Source organism: Pomacea canaliculata, linkage group LG10 (genome assembly GCF_003073045.1).
Source record: "Pomacea canaliculata isolate SZHN2017 linkage group LG10, ASM307304v1, whole genome shotgun sequence".
Taxonomy (NCBI): domain Eukaryota; kingdom Metazoa; phylum Mollusca; class Gastropoda; order Architaenioglossa; family Ampullariidae; genus Pomacea; species Pomacea canaliculata.
In genome coordinates, this window is record NC_037599.1 from 17,521,367 (window position 1) to 17,546,345 (window position 24,979).

At 42.9% G+C, this 24,979-nt stretch overlaps 1 protein-coding gene across 1 annotated transcript; it reads left to right on the forward strand.

Moving 5' to 3' along the window:
- Window positions 1-6,379: 6,379 nt before the first annotated feature.
- Window positions 6,380-22,767, forward strand: LOC112573760 (uncharacterized peptidase C1-like protein F26E4.3). Its single transcript, XM_025254349.1, has 12 exons — window positions 6,380-6,795; window positions 10,097-10,236; window positions 16,148-16,174; window positions 16,459-16,534; window positions 17,062-17,163; window positions 17,350-17,582; window positions 17,793-17,943; window positions 18,194-18,355; window positions 20,561-20,580; window positions 21,504-21,627; window positions 21,861-21,906; window positions 22,405-22,767. Exons 1-12 carry the CDS (start codon window positions 6,458-6,460, stop codon window positions 22,723-22,725), a joined length of 1,740 nt encoding a protein of 579 aa, XP_025110134.1. The 5' UTR covers window positions 6,380-6,457; the 3' UTR covers window positions 22,726-22,767.
- The last annotated feature ends 2,212 nt before the right edge of the window (window positions 22,768-24,979 follow it).

A 24,979-nucleotide genomic window follows, 5' to 3' on the forward strand; every position in this document is an offset into this window, starting at 1 on the left:
TAATATTGATGCAGACTGGCCTTTTTATTTATTCGAGAACTATTTTTGCTACCGGTCTGACTCTGGGGTTTTGCCCGTCTGGGTTATTTTTTCATGCTGTCTTTAGTCATCGATACATTTATTACTTATTTTATTATTAATTTTGCCTAGTGAAAAAATGCGTTAAATGATTTCTTTAAAAATATAATAAAGCGCTTTCCCTCGCTCGGAAGAGAGCTCAAAGAACTTTACAAAAAAGTTCAGCATTAAAATAAACAGGAGAATAAAGATGTGATCGGTTTGTGGAGTGGAAGGACAGTGGATACTGAGAGTTTTTCATTCATCCTTGCATTGTTTTTTTTCACAGTCCAAGATGATAGCGGACTGGGTGCTCAAGACCGAAACAGGAACAGCTTTGACATATATAAACCACAATTTGCAGTCCATATATAAAAACCATACAATACAAACAGTAAGACATATTCGTAGCAAGTGCCTTCTCCACACACTGTATCCACAAACAGGATGCTTGGCATTGCGAGGCTAATCCGCCTTAACACACACACACAAATGTACAGATCAACGAGGGTCAAAGGGAACAGAAGCCAGGGGTTCGGCGAAGATTGTAATTCCTCAAAAGGTCAAAAGGTTCTTTGTGTGACTGCTGGCTTCTGTCGAGGCTGTACAGCAGACCTGGGCAAACGCCGGCCCGCGGGCCGGATCCGGCCCGCCTCCCGTCTCTGACCGGCCAGCCCGCTGGCCGCCCACCAGTAAATATACTATACATACAGTATTGGGTAAAACTGAGTTAACTATATTAGTCCGGCCCTCTAGAACCATCCCAGTTTCTCATCCGGCCCTCTAGAACCATTCCAGTTTCTCATCCGGCCTCTTGGGAAAATTAATTGCCCACCCCTGGTGTACAGGCTGTCTTCACGAACCTTCCCTTGTCGTTTTTGCGCATTAATTTTTTTCCATTTGTTTTGGCAGTTTAAGGAGACACATGTAATAACTGAAACCGCCAATGCCACCCGAATAACCTCCAGAATACAAAGGATTAAGGATCGTTCTCGTCAGACTGTCAGTCTAGGTTTTTACAGAAGTAAGAAGATAATTTAGCGACACTAAAACCCTGTTTATCCTCAATTAATCTGAACATTGCCATTGTATAGATACTTCTTACGTGGCATGGCAATGACAGTGACCACAAGTTACCGTTTGTTGACGCTCGGTTACGGTGAGTGAAGTCCCTTTAGTTCAATTGATTGTCTCCCTCGATCGACTCGCAGATTTCTACTTGGTCGTTTGAAAATAATTAAACTCCACTAGGCATTTAAGCTTTCCTGGACTTTCTGTCTTCTTGGTGTGCTTCGCCACAACGTCTGACGTCATGAGGTTTATACGTAGGCGCGCGCGTGCGTACATGTACACACTCGACAGGATATTGCAAGAACATAATGTGTGTTTGTGTCAAACTTTGAGAAATAAATGACAAGTTGTTTGAAACGTGTGTACTTTTTATCCCCTGGTGTTTGTTACGTGCATATACCTGAAAGTGTTTGTATATGAGAGCGAGCCTGTTCGTGTGAGTATTTCGCACTTACATGACAATGAGCTACTTGTGAACCTCTCGGTCACTCTTTTTCTATTAATAAACAGAGCGAGTAACATTTAATGGGGAGAAAGAGAGGAATGTTGAGTTGCCTCACTTGCTGTCGTTGTCTCACGGCATTGTTATAACATTCCACACACAACCCTGCAGGTGCAGCCACACAAGAGCCATGATTAAAGGCCTACCCTAGTCAAAATGTTTTGTAGAGGCCACGCTTACTTCATTAAAAAATATCCGTTCTGAAATTGAAATTCTATTTAGAAAGATGCCAAGATCACATTTCCCGCGACATCACTAAAACAATCTCGCCATTAAAGCCTCGGTGTGAGCACAAACTAAAAACTCTTTATCAGCACCGGGGATTTGAACTTAGGTTCATCACATGTGCCGCTTTCCAATAAAAATAATTCAATACAAAATCTCTGCTATTTTATAACAAAATAATCACACTGATGTTAGAAGCTCTGGGCTTAGTTTTATGTTTGGCTTTTAGCATAAAATGTAACTACTCCGTAAATATTAAAGCTGTTTCCAGACTGCAGACAACAGTTTACAGTCATCAACAGAATGGAAACTGCACGAGCTGGCGATAAACATGGCGGTTTTGTTATGTATAAAATCAGAGAAAAGTAGAAAAGGGGAGGTGGGTGGGTGGGGAAGGAAGGCAGGCACTCTCAAAACACTCGCAGGAGAAAAGGGTGAACGTATCCAACCCGGCAGACGAACCGCTCGGGAAACGGATGGCAGTCGTCGTCGCGCGCGGCCTAGTCACGTGACCTTATACGGACCGCCCTTTTGCGCGACCAGAAATAGTTTTCGTCTGCTCAGCGTTTCGTTCGCAGCAGACGAGCTTCCCCACACCCCAATCTTTCTCTCTCCCCCCCCCATTACCTCTCTCCACAGCAGAGTGAAGGGGCAGAAGGTCCCCAGCCTTTTCGTATTAGCATTAACCGCGACATAAAAAAAGAAAAAAGGAAAAAAAAAAAGAAAAAAATCCAACACACACCTCCATTCCACTTCCTCCCTTCCCGTCTTCCCCCCTCCTACCTTCTTGAGTCCCATTACGGTTGTGTCGTCTGCGCTGTGGCCGCGTGCTCGCAGTCGTCTGGCGGCAAGCTGGCTTAGCGACCTCGCCAACTCCGCGCGTGATTGTGGACTTCGTTGTCGCGAAGGTGAAAGAGTGACAGGAAGTGTCCAAACCTCGGGACGCAGGAGGTCGTTGAAGTGGTTCCTGGCGAAGACCAGCTTAAAAAAAAAAAAATGCTGTGATCGGGATTCTCCTTACAGGTAGCTGAAAGACAGAGGGTCCAGGATGAGGAGACTTGTAATGGGAGGTACGTATACCTGTTTCGTCAGAGATAAAGTGCAAGGTGTGATAATAATAGACGTTAAGTCATTTAAGGACAGAGTGTGTCTGTAACCTTTTGACCTTTCGCTCGGCCCGAACGAGACTTTTTTTCGGAAAGGTGGGTGAGGTGGGGAATGGGAGGGAGGCGATTCTACTTTGATTTACGAGCTGATAAATTAACATTGGAATTCTGTGTCCACTCAACAGTTTGACTCGCATGCACGGACGAATGCGGAAGCGCGAACAGATCTCTCTCTCACACTCCGATCATATGTATTATCCATTTACACGCACACGCAGATACACGTATACACATCATCCACACACCCACACCCTCATATCCCCTTACACACACCTGTACACTCATTCGTATGCTCACCCATATCCATTTAGCCATTTACACGACACTCACAGACTCATATGGATGTTCCTCCTTACTCGATGGTCCACAGTGAAGATTTGAGGTCCTTGACGGAGTCGAGTTTCAGAAAGAGCGGAGTGGTACAATGGTCCAAGTTCTCTGACGATCGTAATCACGGTTGTCACTGCGATCGAGTTTCGGTGATCAGCAGATAACTGCGGTGGTGGAGGTCCACGATGTCTCCCTCGTCCAATGCTGATGTTGGCATGACAACAAGTCCTGTGGGCCAGCGACTGCAGTGACATGACCTGCCGCCATTCTTACGTCTCTGTTTGCCCCATCTGCGCAGACACGTGCAAATCACGTAATGCAGCTCCTAACCACGAGAAGAAACCGTGAAGGGCCTGAACACGTAAACGATTTGGCTGCCAGGTGCTGGAATGTTGAGGAGTTGAAAGTCTCATTGTGACATTTTGTCATACAACGAAAATTAAAGGAAATCATTCGTCGTTCAAAAATGCCAGTGGCATACTTTTATTTACATAAAAACACGAATGACATCACGGACAAGGTTGCGATAATATTAAGAAATATACGTGGCTGTTCCTTTCTTTTTTTTTTTGTGTGTGTGTTTTACAACTGGTAGATAAGACCTCCAATATTTTTTTTAAGGAGTGAAGGGGAGTTGAAACCCCAAATATTTTAACTGAGGGTTTGACAACCCTCTAGGTTTTAACTAGCAGTCCAAAAACCCTTTGCATTGTATGATTGGGGAAATCTTAATGTTTGCTGTTAAACCGAGTCGCTGGTGTGATAAACACAGTGAACAATACTCACTGCTCTTTCTCCATTAAAAAACAAACAAACAGAATCTCATACATTTAGGAGGCATGCCTGCTGTCACGTCGCACTGTGGTGTGTGGTGCATTATGCACGTGCATCCTCGTGTGTGGAATGCGTGGGTCAAGTCAGCCCGACCTCCAGTGAACATGGCCGCTCAATATCGTAATTAGAATTGTCGTTTGTTGTCAGCAAAGCGAATCTCGCATCTCCCTCTGAGACTGGCGAGAAGTGCGAAGGAAGAAGCCGAGTTTATTTGATTAGTATAGAGAACGGTCTCCTTGGGTCGAACTTTCACTGTCCAACGACAATTGGCCCCAAAAATTCCCTTCTCGTGAGGAACCCGGGGAATATTGATGACGGAGGGGCTGAAAAGACACTAGCCACTTGCGGCTAGAAATAATCACACACACAAACAGAGACATACACGCACACGAGCACGCACATACACATACACAAAGAGGAGAAAGGCAAAGTGAGGATTGAAGGAACTAAAGAAAGTGAAAATGAGATTGATGTGAAGGAAGGTGGACGAACACGAACTGTTGAGACTTGTTCCACGATTTACCGATAACTAATCAGTTGCCTTCCGTCGCAAGGATTTTGATGCTAAGTGTTTTTATTGTGGAATTTGGTTTTGACAGGATCGTTCTGGGGCTCTAGCGGTAAGGTCACTCATTTATTCATCCCTTGAGCAGCACCAGCTAGAGTGAAAGGTTAGGTTAGCGCAGAATCATGGCTTCTGTTCATAATGTGCTGGTGCAGATTGTCCTTAAAGGGCAAGGCAAGTCAAAATACAGCAAGCACTTAAATGATTGCTTGACTGAGACAGGAGAACAGATACCTATCAACGAACCTCCCTGTTCCGCACCTCGCAGCTCTTGACACATCTTGTCCAGGGAACAGTCCACCTGACAAGTCTAGGGAACAGACCACCTGACAGCTGTGCGCGAGAAAAAATGCTGCCAGCGGAAGTGTATGCGGATTCGCAAAAGATGACGCAAATGTCGTAAAAAAACATCTCGCCGAAGCTGCTGGTGTTGGTCGTTCATTACTCTCTCCTTTGTGGTGTGACTCGACACAGTCTCGTCAATAGGCTGGTGGCAGCTACAGGATGATAACTTTCTGCAAAACTTAAGACTGTTGCTAAAAAAAACCCCAAAAAAAACCAAAAAAAAACAAAACAAAACAAAAAACAAACAAACAGAAAAAAAGAACAAAAACAGCAACAACAAACAAACAAACAAACAAACAAATCCTGACTGTACCAGATCGCTTTCAAGAAGGAGTCATACTCTTTCCCTTTCTTCCTCGGCCACATCTCTTACTGTCGTCACATCACCTTACATTTGTTTATCCTCATCATTATTGTCAATGTTGTCATCAGAACATACCGTGTCTGTATCGAGAAGAGTTTAACAGCAAAGCTGTACGAGATGTGATTTAGTGCAAAGGTCAACAGGCTGTGAGTTGATGAACGATAGTCTCTTTGAACATGCACTAACTCACCTACAGCAGCTTGTCATGCAGTCGACCCTCAGATAAGAAGAAATTTTATGACCTCCCTCCGTGTATATCGAAAATATTTCATCTGTCGTGCTTATGGGAGAATGTTGACAAAGAAAGGCGAATGATGTGACCTGAAAATCGAAACTGGTTTGAATGATTTCAAACTGTAAGGAGGAGAACTGTGCTTTCTTTGCAGTCCCACCAGATAATTGCATGAAAAAGATATTGTTTGCCATACTTAAAATTAAAAAAAACAAAACAAAAACAACAACAACAGACGGGAATCTGTGGTTCGCAAAGTTCTTTTTTTGTGACGCGCACACAGAAATACTGAAGTAAAGACCGAATCTGATATTTTTTTGTCTGATACACGTGCTCCGCCCACCTTCCCATAATATTAAATGTTTCGCAGAATGAATCTTTCCAAGACTTTTTTATTAGAGTTTGTGTTTTTTAAGTGCATGTTGTAGAAACGCCATCATCATTACACACCGGTCTTTATGCATCTTTCTCAGACGATGACAGACTGCCACCTGTCGGCAGAGGCTAAGAGCTCGTGAGTGTCTACGCACTTCCGGCGCTGTCAGCAGACGTGCACAGGCTCTACTCTGAACAAGGGAAAGGCTGAACAAAGGAGAATACACTCCATCGAGAAGACATACAGTTTGTTGGTTTTTGTTCCTTTTTTAAAGAAGAAAAAAGTCGAGGACCCTGAAAAACTGCAGTCTTTGTAGGTGCTCAAGGTACACGTGCTCTTGCTTGGGGCTCGTGTTTGTGGCCGCAGGTCCGGAGCGCTCCTGACCAAGCCATGGGGTGCCTTCGAACCCTAGCGCGGTCGGCACTTCCGGTCCTGTGTTTGACAATATGGCTGCCCGGAAGCTGGGCCTTCTATTTCCTGCAGTGGGGGCCGGATCTAGCGGGGCCCTGGTGCTCGCGGCGCCCCCGCGGACAGGACTGCTGTGTCGGCAGGAACGACTACTGCGCGGTGCCCATCCTGGGGACGGAGTGCTACTGCGACATCTTCTGCAACGCCACCGCCTACGACTGCTGCCCCGACTACTGGGGCCACTGCCACGGCGTCGCACGCGACCCGCCCACCACCACCCTGCCTCCCCCGCGCTCTCACACGGCCTACCCGGCCTCCAGGTGAGTGCCATCTGGGGTGGGAACAGTTGCTTCGACTTTTTAGTGTTGTATGGTTTTGTTTATATACTTATAATTTTATGTTTAGAGATATATGTTTGATATAGTTTGTTTATAATATTTTCTGTCTGTACTATGTGCTTATCTATCTATTAATTATCCTTTTATCAGTTTCTCTCACAAGTTGTCGTCGTCTATAAAACTTTTGTATATCTATAGCTCGTCCCATCTGAACACGTATGCCAGTGTTGTCCATAGAATGGAATCATGGGACAGGCACACATTTGTCGTACTTGAATTGCAAAAGAAATAAATTTACTGTTATTTCATTCATCAAGGATTTAAATCTTCCTCTGAATCATCTATTGTAAAGTGCAGAATAGAAGAACAAAGCCGAAAAGTGTTTGTACATGTATGTCTAATACCTTCCCATCTGAACGGGAGTAGACGGGAATATGCCTTGTTTGACTATGGTCCTGTCATGTATACAGTAAACTGTTCTAATTTGTTTACTAGAGATTTGTTCCTGTCTATACTATTTACCTGTTTAGTCAGTTGTTTATTTGTAACAGTGTTCATATCATTTGTCTATAGTACTTTCTCTGTAGGCCTGTCTGTCGATATAAAACTGTTTTTATCTCCCGATCTGTTATTTTTACTGTTATTTTAATCCCATTCTTTAAGTAGCTCACCCTTCAGAAAGTTCGAACTGAAGTCTAATCTTAGACAAGCTGACACACTCACGTGTGTTTCTCTGTTTCACCATTGTCCATCCCTTGTCCATCTCCCGCATCTTTCGCCTAGAACCCGGATGTTGATGAGTTTCTGTGTTAGACTGGAGAGGAGTAGGTAGGCGGCTGACAAACCCTTGAACATCTTTACAGCTGAGATTGTAACACGATCCTGTATTATAGCCTATAACCACTTGGAGAGATAAAGGTTTGTGAGGATGTGAACTTTCCCTGCTCCCTCTCTCTGGCTTACTTCCTGCTGATGACGTCACAGTCCGACGGGCAGCACGAGCACGCGCAAGGTTATGGGAAGCTGTGCGGTCACGCATCATAAACAAGCCCCTCGCTAGCAGTTATCAGCTCCAGTCCTTGCCTCCCAATTAACCCACTTTTTTAAAGAAAAGAATTTTCTCCACGCAGTATTAATTTTGGAGATGGATACTTTAATTACGGGGAGGGTTATCTACTTGCGGTGGAGAAGTGGGGAGGAGAGTCACGGTGCTGGGTTAGCTACTTGATAGGTACTTCTTTGTCGACCGTTCAGCCTCTTTCTTTCTTTTCGTGATTCTTTCCTTCTTACCTACATCATTATCCATTTATAACTTTTGATGGTTTGTGGCTGCATTTATCTGTATTATTCTGTTATCTATACCTCCATTTGTTCGTGTATCTGGCAGTCTGTATTTTATTACCCTTTCCTCCTGATATGCCTTCCCGTGTTTCTGTCCTTTACCATCGAAGAGTACCTGTACTTTACAGCCTTCATGTAAGTGTCTGTAGACTTGAATCGGTCGATTCGTTGCCAAATTCTTTGTTCTTCACAAGCTACGCAATGTGAAGGAATCCAAGGGAAACTGGAATATTCGACAGATGCTCCCCAAACTTACACACAGTCCGCCTGTAATCAGAATGATGATACCTTTACTCATCTTGCATTAGTAAAGTGGCCTTAGAAGCAGGCATAGTAGAGTCGAGACCACTTTTTATCAAAGTGATGATAAGGCGATGTAGAGAGCCCTAAATCAGGGCCCATTGTCAGCCTGCACTGAGCCTCCTTTTGGACCCCGCAGCGCGGCTATCGCCAGGGTGATGATGAAAGTGTGCAATGACCTGTGTCGGGTCGACTGCCGTGCATTGAAATCCCGTTCGTTCACCTGCGACAGGTACCGGAGTCGATCGGTCTTTTGCTGACACAGCGAGAATCGACCGCCAGCCGTTAATCGCAGTCGCGCTCACTGCCTGCACGTGACATGTGCGCGTTGTGGTGACGTCACGGAAGTAAGCCGCGTTTTGAAATTCATTTTTTTTAAAACAGTTTTTTTTTTTAACAACGGAAATTATTGTCGGGAAGCAAGGTCTGAGAAAAGAGGACGCAAAGTCATTTTTGGGAAACTTTAGAGATGTTATGAAAATCTTGGACGAGATTCCAGAACATGAGTTGAGATAATCCCTTCTACAAAGCCTGAGGAATCTCAAACAATAATAAGAAAAAAAGTTTACATACAAAGAATCGTAGCCTCTCTCGTAACAATCACTACGACCACAACATTAGAAAAACAGTTTACAGAAACAACCTCGGGTATAACCCTTGAAACTACGTGTAACGGGGTGTCGGGTAGACACAGGCCCTCGTCATCATGATCAGAGAAGGTGCGGATATCTGGTGGAATAAGAGTACTCGAAATTAAACCGTGTTAGGGGTGGGGAATCACGGGTAAAATTATACTTTTCGCGGATGATCAGAAGTCACGTGATAAGTACACATTTTTTCATTCCTTTTGATAGCAACAAATAATAAAAGATTAAAGAAGTTGGGAGAAACTAGATAAATTACAGAAACTAAGACGATAAGAGATATCTGTATTGCTGATGTAAACAATAAACAAGCACAATCTCTGCTGGGGAAAGAGTGATTGGGAGGTGGGGTGGAATGCGGGTAGTAGAACTACTGGTGTGTTTCCAAACAGCAGAAGCAGTCGTTGCCGTCTGTAGCTACAGATGCGGAAAGGAGCAGGTGGTTCTACTTCAGGCGGTCGGGTCGAGTATGCCTGGCTTGTCCTCACTGACGCTTGGGTTCCGCCATCTTGGCAGACAGCAGCTAGGCACGCAACATTTGGTAAAGATTGTTATTATGTGCGAAGGTATGCCGAAAACCAGGCTTGTTTGCAGAGTGGAGAATAGAAGTGTGGAGGGAAAGAAAAAAAAAGGACATGTGAACTAATGAAGTTCTCACCCACCAATCAGACTATCCTGTATTCTCTCTCTGCTTAGTCTAATGTCCTGCCTGCTTATATTTACACGCACCTTCTTCCTTTTGAGCTTTTGGTTTGGGGTAGCTAGTACGATACAGGTAGTCCCCGACTTACGAACGATCGAGTTACAAACAAAGTTGTCCTCAAGCTCGGATGTCTTCGCGCATAAGGATAGTTCGTATGTCCGCCGAGTTTGCACTTTTACATATGTCACAGTTAATAATATGTTTTAGTTTTCAGCCCCTTGAAATTGATCCATGGTTTATTCATTAAATTTAAATATTCAAAATGATTTATCCCTTTCTTTCCCATTAATGCCAGTACAGGGAATCAGGAAGGGAGACACCCTTGGACAGATAACTCAGATGGAAGACCTGTGGTGTTGCCAATTACATCAGTTAGCGAAACCACAAACAGGGTGGAGCAGACGATGTATGCAACATGTGTTACACACGGAAAGTGTGAAGTAGATTAATAAGAAAGTAGGCGCGAGCGCTGAAGTAATTACCTAATTACAGATGACATAATCAGAAGCAGGTTGGTGGGATGGGTCTTCACACGGACCAAACCAGTTTCAAAGGTTCGCGTTGTTTAGAAGGAAAAGAGAGAAAAGACAAACAAACTGTAAATGCCAGCTTCTGCATTGTAGGAAATTTAAATAACTGGTCACAGCCAGCCCTAACTGGTCATAGCCCGTCCTAACAGTAAAGTCGAAATAGCAGGTATTTACAGGTCTTCTTTGTACACACACAACATGACTGTTTGTGTCAAACCTTTGAAGGTCCTCACTTACATTTTTTAGTCAATAAACTGGTGAAAATTAATCTGAAGAATGTCGTCTTCAAGTGTTTTTAGTAATCTTTTCAAATAGCAAAGATGAAAAAAACAACAACAGATTGTAATTCATTTATTCTGTCTTTTTTTTGTTGTTGGCTGCACTCCACGAAAGAGGCCCCCGCATACAGCTGGCACTTGCCAGTCATCGAGACTTCCTGCCATTGTTTCCATGTTGCCGTGCCCTTTACTATCCACGCGCTAAATGCAGGTCTCGTACACGTCACGAGCCTCGAGAAAGCGAGCAGGGCGCCATGAAGGTCTGGTGCTGGTCTCAAGACGAGGCGTGTGCTTCTCGCCCTACGGCGGGCGTCTTCTCCATATTCATCCAGTGTTCTCTTCCTGCACTTGCTTTCTGTGAAACCGAAACTGAAGGACTGCATATGGGGCAGACGCGGGAGGTGGGAGGGGGGGAAGAAAGTAAGAAGAAAGAAAGACAAAAGAACTTAAGGAAAGACCCCCCCTCAAAAAAACAACGAAATTAAACAAGAAAGAAAAGGCTCGAAATAAAACAAACAAGAAAGAACGAAAAAAAAAAAATGAACGAAATGAAAACAAACAAAAAAGAACAAAGCAAGGAACGAAAGAAAAACAAATAAGGAAGAACAAAACAAAAAAAACGAAATAAAAACAAACAAGAAAAAACAAAGCAAGGAACGAAATAAAAACAAACAAGAACAAACAAAACAACGAACGAAATAAAAACAAACAAAAAAAAACAAAACAAGGAACAAAATAAAAACAAACAAGAAAGAACAAATCAAGAAACGAAATAAAAAAAATAAAATAAAAAAAAAGACAAATAAGAATGAAGCACGCACGGACAGACAGAAGGAGTTTTTGAAGACAGATGAGTAAGGAGTCAGACGAAGATCGACCATATAAAGCTGAAGATGATGATGGGAAGGAGGAAGAAAACCAGAAACACGTCTGCCAGTGTCAACTGCTGACATGACCGCTGGTTGGCTCTGAAGGCAAGACGATTTTAATAAAACTCCAATGAATGTACTCATCTGTGCAGTGAAAATCACATCTGTGCGTTCTCTCTCTCTCCTGTGTGAACGCGAGAAAAGCGAGAACTAGTTATGCTGGTCTGGTTGAAGATGTGCAGGAATGTTAACCCCAAGAAAATGTCAGTCTGCCAGAATTTAAAAAAAGAAAAAAGATGACGAATGAAGCCAGACCGAGGCGTGGCGGCTGTGGGCTGTATTACAGCATGTGGTGACGAGAATCTCGCACCGTCTCGTTCACCGCGGTAACCGCCGTGTGTGGCCGACAAAACCTGGCTCGGGTATGCTACCCGCAAGCTGATGCATGCCACTCTCACTAACCAGATAATGACATACCACAGTCACCAGCTTCTAATTATGTGTGACAGTCACTGGAACCAGTCACGTGTCACGTTCACCTCACCTTAGTCAGGTGACACGTTCATTCAGATAACTGTACTTCATCACGTGACTGCTAATTATTTTGTATGTTCTCTGTCTCCAGCGAAAACATATTTCTCGTATTTCTGCTGTAATTTGTAACCAGTTTTGGGAACACCCACTGCTACCGGAGATTATCTAGAAGTTTGAATGACTTAACCGGAAGCACTAGAGATAAGCTATGGGGCTGAGCTACTTCCGGTCAGCGTTGAGAACACCAACCTCCCCTGGCGCCTATTATCCATCTAGTATACAACCCTTCGCCGGCGGGAAACATCGGTGCATGACCTTTATGCAGGAGGAAGAGGTCAGCTTGTGGAGAAATAAACTTCAGGCTATGACAGATGATGTGACAGAGTGGGAAACGCTTCCTGAATGCGGAAGGAAGAAACAAAGTACAGATGTGTGTGAACCGGAACAAGTTCCCGTTCGTTGCAGGTCGATCTTGCCGACTTTCTTTTTATGAGAGATAATCGCATGAACAGAAGACAGTGACCTTTATACAAACCTGTGGAAAATACCTTGGGGGACTAGGGGTGGGGAGGATCACCAACAGTACTAGCTAGTCGTGACCTCAGGGGAACTATATTTGATACAAGCACTGCGTAGGAACATTCGCGGAACCTCATTCAGGATAGGTCGTGGCAAGGATACCCTACTCGACAGTAGGAAAAATCGTGACATCCAAGAGGGTAAAATTATTTGATACTAAATAATCCGATGTCACGATTTAGCTAGCTAATGTTGCAATCCTTAAGATTCGTCACATCAATAAAACTAGAGTCCTTCAGCCACTCCTGATAACAACTGAAAGCCAGTTTTGCTTGTACAGCAGAAAAAGAGAAACGAAGGACAGTTTTGAGGGATGTTACGAAATGATTGCGAAGTGTTGCTGGAATTTAACACTAAGAAAAGATTGTCAGTCTGTACGAGAAAGTTGCACACGTCTGATGAAGAATTGCAGACCTAGGGTTAGGGTCTGATCCCGCGTTAAAAAGCAAAGAAGGACGGCGTAGTGACGGGTCACCCAACTTACAAAAGTAAAATCAGGAATTGAACTCTCTCGCCGAAAGTTATGCGTGGAAAAGAATCTGGTTCTGAAATGCATCTTGGCGAGGGATGTCATCCTGGCCTGAAGTAAGGTTTGTCTTAGGTCGTCGTGTATTGCCATCCTCTTATCTGTCGGATGATTTAAAAATAGAAACATCCACTGTTCTTCCCCAACAAAGCGAGTTCAAGGCTGTAAGTGTTATCACCGAGAAGAGAGACAAGTAAAGACCCCTCTTCTGTCTCTTACACATGGAGGGCTGATGTCATAAGAGGAGGTCAGCATCTTACAGGGAACATGGTGTTGCAACGATTCTATGGCTAAATCTTCCATTTGGATCTTCTTGTAGTTATCGATGTTTCCAGGTTTAAAGCCCATCAGTGAGCAACATTTTACAACAACAACAGATTCTGTAGAGAGCATTTCCCCGTGAGGAGGCAGGTCTCATGCACCGTGCACACATGACTACTAACAAATGGACAGTTTAGTACACAACAAAGAAACACAAGCAATAAGATTCGAATCCGGCAAACAGCAAGCAAAGTGTATTTCACGGTACATCTAGCAAGCAAACGGTGTAAGGGTCCACAATTTGTAGAGAGTGTACTCCAATAAATCAGTCTCAAGTACTTTAAACATTCACATGCCAGCGAAAACCGTTACCTTTTGTAAGCCTCTCGATCCTTTCTCGAGGCCAATGAGTGAAGAAATAAACAATGTGGCTACTACCATCACTATTCGCAGAGGTATACAACCTGACAGCAGGAATTTACATGGATAACATGTCAAGGCTACAGTCAATGGAGAGCTGTAACCACACGTATCCATGGAGACTTGTAAGGTCACTTAACGCTGACCTGTTGCTGAGGACGTAGAGGGTCTTATTCACTAACAGTCCGGGAGGAAGAGGGAGGGTTAATTTTTCCCCGCCGAGACAGCATATAAGGCTAGATCAGAGTAAAGTACCCGGCCTTATAGACAGGTGCCACATGTACACTTGTAGACCTTTTAAACCCCAGCGACAGACTTTGTTTTTGTTCATGCTCAGCATGGTGTCGTTATTTTAAAAAGTTGTCGTGTGATGTATGCAAACATTATACTCGACAAGTGCAGGATATAATGAACGGTAATGGCTGACGGTGGGCATAATCGCTCACAGGTTATCGTGCATTACTGCAGTTTGCTGAGAAGCAGAACACGATACACCTGGTGGGAACATGTAGAGCGCATGAAGTACACACACAACGGAGGTATGGAGAGAAAGGGGGAGAGGACCATGACCAACGATTAAAAAACCGTTCAAAAGTGGTTCCGCGAGTGACAAGCCCCTAAAGGCACAACCATTTCTTGCTCACTAATGCTTTTATGGTGAGCCAGGGGTCCGCGACTCTCACTTGTGTGGCGAGAATGCAGTGGGAACCTTTTCTTTGCAAAGCTTGGAGAAGGACATTGAGGTTCAACAGACTTTGTTTCCTTCAAGTGTTTGCCCCAAGCTCAACAAAGGATAAGCACAACAGTTTTATTCAAATGTTAAACGTGTTTTATTTTGAATTATGGTGTGAGCAGGCAAGTAGATAAAGAGTTTTGATGTGTAACAGCTGCTACTGTTGCTCTGCAGCACAACATGACGAACCCATGTCAAAGCAATGGTGTCACGTGCTCCATTTTAAAATCAAATCCTAAATAAGTAAATCTTAGTTTAATTAAAAACCACAATTATATAAAAAAATTTTCAATAAATGTAAGAATATTAATACTTTTAACACAGTCTCTCTCTCTCACACACACACCAAACCCTAAAATTTAACATTTACCCTCTACTTTGCTCATTCAAAGTTCTCAGGTTACTGGAAATGCGTGCATGCGTGCTTGTATTACACACATACAACCGTACACACGTGTGAGGGAGTGAGCGAGAGAGAAAGAGAAAAGAACGGGAGAGAGATGCTAGCACTAACACACATGTAGATAGGGAATGAAGTCACAGACAGAGAACTCCACCCCCGCACGCACAGGGTGATGTCGGGAGGTGTAACCCAAGAAAGCGTGAGAAAGGTCAACTTGTGGTCATGACCTGGAAGTAACCTGGAAAAGACGAACAACCTTTTATTGCTTTGATCTACCTTATCGCGGGACGTGTCAGGGTGACCGAGAGGGGAAAAGTCAATTGGGAATGAAAGTGCGTGCGTGCGTGTGAATTTTAAACTGTATTGACTAGGGCTTCGGTGCATTTTAAGGTGGGCAGGGGAAGGGGAGGAGGGGGAACCACTACAATACATAAGAAAAAAGTGTGCTTTGCAAATTACATATGGGTAGACAGAGTGCATGAACCAGCAAACACAGTAACCAGTAACACACACAGTCCCCCTATACCTCAGCCCCATAAAAATACCCTTTAAAGAATACCCTTTCTTTGTGACTTATTGTAATGTGCATATGCACTCAGATTGATCTGCTTAAATATTCCACGAGTGCCCTTCAATGTGATTAAAACACAACATGCACAATGAGAAAAAATTAGGTGTTGATTTGTTAGTAGGTGTTAGTTACTCTGGGGATACTCACTCTTGAATCTTATTTGGTCCGCACTCATCTGCCTTCTTGGTCCCAAGCAATGTAGCGATAGAACGTGTAAAGTCACCCAACAACAAAATAAAAACAAACAAACCCCAAAACAACAAAAAAACCAACAAAAAAACCAACCCCAAAAGCAAAAACAAATAACAAACAAACGAAAAAACAAACAAACAAAAAACAAACAAAAAAACAAACAAACAAAAAATTCACCGCAGAAGAAAAAAAAAAAACCCACACAAAACGATATTTCTGAAGTACATCTGCACATGGTTATCTCTCCCGTGAATCACTCAGCTGGCAGATTTATTTGCACGAAGATCGTTAGCCCCAACGCACGTGACCAACTGTCATCTCGGCAACCCCCGGTGCGTCGTCTGCATCACGCACTTACCTGTGTTTAACTCCTCTTTGCAGCCATCAGGCCCCGCGAGCTGCTGTTTAAAAGATGGTTCATCGTAGTCTGGCAATGTTTCTGTGTTAAAGGCAAACAGTTTTACCTGTTTGAAGGAGGTAGTGACGTCATCAGGGTTATCATCGTTCCCCTTCTCATCTAATTCCTTTTTCTGATGACAAATTTGCTTACAGTCTGAAAATCGATTTTGATGACTTTCATCCTTTTTGCTTTTAATGACCACGAAGACGATACCTACCATACCAATTGTTATCGATACAAATGAATTAGTAACCAATATTTTTTTTCTTTGATTCAATGCATCATAATCTTTTTGTCCTATATTTTTACAGAAAAGGTATTGTGACCCCATGTATCATGAATGTTCTGTCTTTTGTAACAGAGATTGTGCAGGCGTGCGTGCACCAGAACAGAGGCTACCGGCCTGGCGCCAAGATCAAAGAGAACTGCAATGAGTGGTAAGACCTTATTGATCATTCGTAAGAACAAAATGTTGAGCACTCAATAATGGAGTTATTTTTCTCATTTTGAGCGGCTTGGGGTGAATGAGTAAGGAAAAGCTAATGACTGAGTCGTAGAATACGGCGCCAGAGATTGGAGACGCACAGACCTGACGATTCGAAACCCATGTGGAGCAGCATACTTTTTTCCTGGTGATGAACCTATTGAATGGGGGCACCTCAGCCCCCCAGAAGGATTGGGGAAGGTAAACCATAAAACTCGAAGATATGTGGACTGTCCTCACAAAGGCTGAGCCCTAAAAAAAGTGCGATCTACAGCACTTCATTTCGCTACTCAAGATAGGTCACAAATGGAGAAGGAAAGCCGTTTGCTTCGACTACAAATAGACAGACATTGTAGTTTTTAAGTTGTAAACAAGACGCTGCTTCCCTTGCGAACGCTGCGGAAGTGACGTCACGGTTGCTAGCTCCTCGAGGTCACAAGTAGGAGAGCACGACCTCATTCTGCTTCGTGTGTCATGCAGCACGTGCGTGGAGGTAGGGTCGCGGTACGACTGGCGCTGCAGCAACGACGTGTGCCTCGTGCGACCGGAACTCATCACCGCTGTCAACGACGGCCCCTACACGTGAGTTACTTCCCTTACTTTTGGCAGAGAAAAAATTCTGCCAGATGCTGTTTCTCCAAATGACACTTCACTCCCAATCAACATTCATTCTTGATTTCCAAACCTTCAAACATAACCGTTCACTCAAAGAAATCAGAATCGTGATCACGAATTCCACATTTAAGAATGTTTCGTCAATGATCACAGATGGAGGTCGAGCAACTACTCCTTCCTGTGGGGACTCACCCTGGACGAAGGCATCAGATACCGCCTGGGTACTTACCCTCTGGAGCAGGATGTCCTGGAGATGACGCCACTGCGCGTGCGCCAAGAGGAGGTACTTCCAGAAAGGTTCGACGCGCGTGTCCGATGGCCCGGCCTGATCGCGCCCATCAGTGACCAGGGCAACTGTGCCTCTTCGTGGGCCTTCTCTACTGTAGGTGAGAGAAACCGTTGAGCTTTATACTCACACTCATTCCATTGTTCTGCCGTTTGTTCCTGGTGTCAGCAGTTCGCTGGAGGTGGGCTTTCCCCGTGTCGCATGGAGTAAAACGTAGACATAGTCATATCTTGACATGAGTTACTTTGTGAAAAGTTGCTTGGCACCTTGGCTTTTTGACTGAAGCTTGTGATCTGTGTTGGACCTTTAGCTGTGGCATCTGATCGACTGTCCATCGAGTCAGAGGGCGCCATCGTCGAAGTTCTTTCCGCCCAACACATGCTGAGCTGCGACACAAATCATCAGGATGGATGCACTGGTGGACACGTGGACAGAGCCTGGTGGTACCTCCGGCGACACGGGTATACATCAACTCTTACATATAACTGCGGGACATAAACGGGTATATAGAATAAGTACACCTGTACAAATGCATCTAATTTTTGTTCAGCAATAACTTCATTGCATGCAACAACACTTAATTAGTTTCGCTTCTTCCTCACTTATTTTCATGGTGTTCTTATTTCCCTCTACCTCAACATCCACACCAACAATACCAAATACAAGAGCTACCATCATCGTCGCTGCTGTGTTCATTTTCTTTGTACCCAGGGTAGTGACAGAAGCATGCTACCCGTACCTGAGTGGTTCGACGAGTGTGCAAGGCGAGTGTCAGATCGGCGCGAGGCAAAGAGGGGGAGACTGCCCCAGTGGTATCCAGTACAAACTCGAGAAGCGCTACAAAGCCTCGCCACCCTACAGATACGACCACTGGTTAGTTCCTTCGGCCTCCGTCCCCCTTCTCTTGCTCTTTACAGTGGTTTCTTTAACTGTGAACATGTCTAGAAGTTATTTTTCAATTTCAAACTTCTTTGGGAGAAATGCGCACATTCAAGACAACAACTGCTAAACGCGCCTTTATTTTTCCTAAGTGGCGGTAGTGATGGAAAGAGGGTTAGTATTTGCTCTGGGAGCAACATGGGGAGCTCGAGGACAAACGTCTTTGCTTCTAAGAAGTCCAGACCCCGCTTTTTTTTAAAACCCTTGGGGTTGTAGTTATAAAGCGGTGGCAACAGTGTTCTATGATAAAGACGCGTGAAGAAGTGTTCGTGGGGTCTGGACACAACCGTGTACGCCATTTTTGCACTGTGACGTAACACTGTGTTGGAGAGGTTTTGTTCACTGAAGTGACAGTTATTATTATCTCTGCAGGCATGCTATAAACCAATGCTAGCCATTCGTACACGGTTACAATACAACAAAAAGGAGGATTTCCAGGTCACTCACATCACAGTGCTCGGATATTCTTAGCCTGCATTCCAGCAAACAAAGCAAACAGGTTAAGATGACTCGAAATACTGGTCTATCACCGTCTGTGACATGTTCGTCTGTCTCTGCACTCAAGCCCTGAAATAGCTCTGACCCCCGAGTTACATTCGTGCTAGACCTCAAGAAAGCACTTGACTTCATTTGAACAAAACAAGCATGGACATAAATATCATAGACATGAAATAGTTTTATTACTTACAACCCAACGGTACTCGGTCTTGAAGCGTTGCACTCTCTAAACTTCTTTAAAAGCATCTCAATTTTTGTATGGTAACACAGTTGTGTTCTACTTTCTTGTTTTTTTGTCTGCCGTAAGCGTGTTCACCTTTTTCTCTTCGTACTTTCAGACTTCATCTAATAAGCTGTCGATTTGGTTTTGTATTTTTCGAAGAACGTCTATTTAAATTAGATATATCTGGTTACATTTGGGGGCACAGCCAGCCAGCCATCCATACAGGGAGGCAATCGCGCACACACACACACGCACAGAGAAAGTCAGAAATGCGTAGACGCAATTTACCGTACCGTTGCTATCATGGCTTGGCTACATGTGATATCGGTGAGAATGCGGATTTTTACATCGGTGTAATCTCGACAACATTCCCTCACGCATTCTCGTGTCAACGGATATTACAGCATGTTGAATGTCTGCCGAGTGCCATAACCCCATAACGTCATCAGTGAGATCCCAGAATGCACTTGACTTACCTGTGCTCGACAATGGTTTCGCATGCTAATTACGCTTCCACCCGAAGGCATCTGGCAGCCAGACTGGGAAGGAGTTGGGCGTTCAGACGAATACACAAACTAAAGCAGAGAAGCACAATTTAGGCGAGAAATGACAGAAATATTTTTCAAACACAAAATGTGGGAGCCACTTATCTTTTCTCTCCGAGAATCACTTTCTTAGATTTCAGACCTTTAAGTGACAAGTCTTAAAGGTATAGTAGGGTGCAATTTTTTTATTCTGACTGGTAAAGCTTAGTTACATTTCTCGAAATCTGTAAATAATACCGCTCTTCCACTCTCGATATACACTCTTACAAACATCATCATGGACTGAAAAGGTCAAACTTCGGAGGTTTGTCCACAAATATGTCTAATTAATGGTCCCAACTCCCACTGGCTGTAGTCTTGACAGCAGAAAGCTATCCACTTACAGTTCTAACGTCTGTTGTTACCTTTTTTTCACGTCTTATCCGTCCGTCCGTCCGTTCTGTTTGCATACTTTCCCCTACATCCGTCTGACTAAAGCGTAGCTCTGAGTAATGCACGTGTCATCTGAACAGGAAAGCTTTTGTTTGGTTTCTTCTGTTACACTGATAATAGAATGCATCCATCTTCTTACTTTCCCATTGTCACATCTGGAAAACATAGAGCACCAAGTTCAACTCAGTCCAAACAGAAAAAAACAGTACCAACAAAACAAAAACTTATTCTGGCTCTATTCAAGAGACATTCTGTTCCGAAGTAAAAAAAAAGAAACAAAAAAAAAAAAGGAAAAAAAATTTTTAGAAGGGAAAAGTTTTTCGTGATTAGCAATGCATCATTCTTTCAGAAATAATTTGTCTGCACGCCTCCATCACCAAGCATAATGTGAGGTCTCGTTTGTTCTTGTTTCAGGAGCGAGAGATCATGAAGGAGATAATGGATAATGGTCCCTGTTCAAGGTATCTGCACCGAGACATGAATTTCCTCTTTTTCTCTGTGCACCCATTCACACTTGAGCTATCCATCCAGTCACTTAACCACTTACTTATCTTCCCATCCTCCGGTTTGCAGCTACGATCGAATGCGTGCCTAGTTTTTTTTAAATCACTTTTTTAAAATCTATATTTATCGTTAGTGTAATTCCGTCATTGAAACTATTGGAGAAATGCTCAGAGCTTTGGCTGGGACCCTGCGCTATAAAAGCTCATGCTATTAGTATTATATCTGTCTCTGGAGACCAAGATATAGACAGTCGGTATTATCATTATCAATGGTTGGCTTGATATACTAATACTTGAAATACTAATAGACGCACGACAGATCTTCATTAACCATAACAAAGAGTTCCTTTCTGTTGTTTGACACTTAATTTATTCCTCAGAATTCACTTCCAGAAAGCATTAACAAGTTAATGGATGTCACAAGGAGTTGGAAGTTTTCTTTGTAAGGCAGTTCCTGATATGCAAGCAGCAAAAACTCGTACTTTCGAAGCACTGAAGTTCTCTTTTGTTCGCTTCCTTTGTCTTTCCTTTTTATTGCTCCCTTATCCGGTCATTCTTCTCTAAACCCAAGGCTACTCCCTGTTCTTTGAGACCTCGTAAAGGCTTTCAAGGTATGAGTTAATAGGTTTGAAGATCCCACTGTAACCGAGCGACGAGAGCAAGGGGCGGCAATGAGCGCGCCTATTAAAGAGAGACAACTACGAGTGAACGATTCGTGGTTGTGACTAAGTGTTACCTCCCTTTCAATGTCCCTCGCCCGTGTTGACACTATTTTGTGGGCTCGCTGTCTTTACTAAAACAATAAAAACAACACACACAAAAAGAATTTTTTTTCATTCCAGTGCATCTGAAGTTATAACATTTAATTTTATTTTCTAAAGCAATATTCGAAGTGAAGGAAGATTTCTACACGTACAAGTCTGGAGTGTATCAGTACACTAACTTGGCACTACGTGACCCACCAGCGGCCCGCAAGTCTGCATTCCATTCTGTCAGAATAGTGGGGTGAGTCCGAAAACGATGTTCATGAGCTGGAAAAGGTTGTCCTCAAGGCTTGTATATGTATCGATGTAGCTATGAATGCTGCCGTTTTTTACAATAACAGATTTAGTTCTATGTAAACAACTTAATTTTGAATGTGTTGACAGAGTTGCAAGTGCCTGACTGATTGAAGGTAGGATTGACTGACCGACTGATTGATTCGTTGATATATATGTGTGTATATATATATTTTGCAGTTGGGGTGTCGAAAGAACTCCAGCGCGAGATATCATCAAATACTGGGTGAGTGTAGAGAAATGCTTCAGGTTAAATTAGTGTTATGCAAATTGTGTTTTCTAATGACTGGGTATACCTAAACTTGGTGCAACTTAAGGCTTAGATATTATTTTCCCTAATTTAGGTAAATGCTCCGTTCCATTATAGGATACATCTTTACTAACATTCCCCAGAAAGAGGACAGCAACACTGACGTCAGAGTTGTACATGGATACGCACACGTTGTAAAGGCTTCGGCTGATGGGAGAACTATCGGACCATATGTTAATTAAGCGTATCCGTGTACAAACGTGGTGTCATGTCTGTCTAAAATAGAGGTACCCATGAGCTCTCCTAATTAACTGCTAATTATAATTATATAGCCCCTCGCGTACTTTTGCGACGATGAATTTGTGCGCTGAACGTGTGCTGCTTGTAATTATTTCTAGAAGAATATAAACACCAATTTTTGAATAGTAACAGTAACAGTAAGATAAATTACACTGCTTGCACACATGCCACCAGATCTGTGCCAACTCCTGGGGCCCGGAATGGGGTGAGAACGGCTACTTCCGCATCGTGCGCGGCGTCAACGCCAATCAGATCGAGAGCTACATCGTCGGCGCGTGGGGCCGCATCACTGGCGACGTGTTGCAGCGGCAGCTGCTGGAGAGCAACCGTCGCCGGCGTCTTGGTCTGCAGGACGCTGACGTACGACGTCTGCGAGAGCTGAGTCCACGAGGCAGACGACGAGGAAGCATCAAGAAGCAGCTGCGCAATCTGGAAAGTCCAGACCAATCTGGAAAGTCACGAGATGCCGGACACCGTGCTGGAAGAACCGAGTAACAGCACCACCACCGAGAGACCTCGCAAAAAGGGAGACAAAAAGAAAAAGAAGATGAAGCCAAAGAAAGACAGAAAAGAAAAGGACAAAAAGACCGAGAAGAAAAAAGACAAGAAAAAGGGCAAGAAAAAGAAAAGCAAAGGAAGGAATAACAGCAGGCTTTTACCGCTACATTTGTAACTAAAGTATCCACACTTATTGACTTTGTAACTAAATGATCGATGCTTAGGTACTTTGTGACTGATTGATTGACACTTATAGGTATATTGAAACTTATTAAATAATCGACACTTAGATACTTTAATTGTATCTAAAGATCTAGACTTAGGTACTGTGGGGCTAAATGACCGACACTTAAATACTTTGTGACTAAATGTTGGAGAGTAAGGTACATTGTAACTAAAAGATTAGGTGCTTTGGTGCTTTGTGACCAAAAGATCTATTCTAATTAAGGTATACCGAAATGGTTAGAAAGCCAGCAGAAATAGGCATGCCACCAGAAGCATGGATTTGCTGAAAAAGTACAATCCTCCTCTTAAATAATTAATAAACAAACATGTGTTTGGCAAGAGTCATAGCATGTGCTGTGTTATGGCTGGAAAAGGTAATCCTTGTCAAAAGATGCTCCATCCCCCTGATTTTTCCCAGACTATCGGTGCTATATCATATATGTCAGACAAAGTTTGCTGTAATTATTAAAAAGTATGTAAGCAGTTTTTAGTTAGATCATCATACCTAAATAAGTGGAGACAATCCTTACACATCATTTACCATAACACAAGTCAAGAGTCATTTTGGTGATTATGAGTGTCATCAGTCCATCATCAAAGTGACATTCGACTGAAGTAATGTAACTATATTTCCCTCATCCCCTACCCTATGAGCAATAATGTGCTCTTTGTGATTTTGGTTTGACTGCTGTAGACTACTGCTTTGCAGACAAAACATTGCCTGCCACCATCTATCTGCTTTGTGGCTTCATGTTCTCCATCATGCTTTTTTAAATGACTTGTTTAAATAAAATGTAAAAAGTACAGGCCTTTAGAATCTAATGTAATTTTTTGTGTGAAAAAAAGTAGTTATGTAAACATTTTAATTTTTTAACAATTGTAACTAGACCTTCTTTGAATTTTGTACCTGAAATCAAACTACATGATGTCCTAACACAATGAAATGCTGAAAATAGATTAGGTCTTTGTTTTTAAGAAGCTACTAGAACTATGAACAAAGACAATAATAACAGAACTTTATATATATATGGTTGTGATAACTCAGAAGAAGTTAAACACTTGCTTGCTGGGTATTAGGTTATATGGCAGGAAATGTATGCAAATCTGGCCTTGTATACAGAAAGCCCTGATTGGACCATTGTCACGATAGCATGAAAATTTGGATAGCCGGCTATTGTACAATACAGCATTTGCCCTTCACCATGGGGGCTGCCGCATTTCTCGAACACTGCACTAGTTGGTGTGGGGCCAGCTTCCTGCAAACGAGGCCTGAAATTTTGAGGAAATTATTCTTCCACATGTTCAAGACAAGTCCCTCCAAGGAAAAGGGCCAAGGAGTTTTTCCATTTCAAATGCACTGCCATAGTTTTTTTCAGCTTAGTACTGGAGAAAAGTTAGACCAAGGAAGTGTTATTCACTGCCATTAGACTTGATGACAAAGATGATCTGCAAAATGGTGGATAAATAGGTATGAAAGAGGAAAAGAAATAGCTGTGTGTAAATCCACTCTCAAGAACCCCTAAAAGTATCTGCAGATTGTCTTTGTCAGTATTCATCAGATATTTCCAATGGGCACCAAAAACAGAAAATCGGTAGTGTGTCTTTATAGAACTGTAGCACCACTTTAATAAACATGAAAGTACATGGGATGGCATTTAGACTCTAAAATGAAAAAGAACTATTATAATTTGAATAATACTTTTGAGTGTAACTTTGTGAAAGCTTTATCTCTTGTCTTCCTTATTCAATACCTAAACTGTACTAAACGTTTAATACCTGAACATATAATCCATGAACTGTACTAAAAGTCAAATCAAATCATGCAATGCACATCCTTGCCAGTATCCACCCATGAAATTCTGAGAAACAATCCCAGTAAAGACCACAATAGAACATTTTTTACTCATATGTCTCTAGGTAAATATTTATGACAGGAAATGTTTGGGTATTTTTAATTTAACAATCATTCAAGATTAAACTCAAAATTGTATTGAGGAGTTTCATTGACACAACTGCAATGTTTACT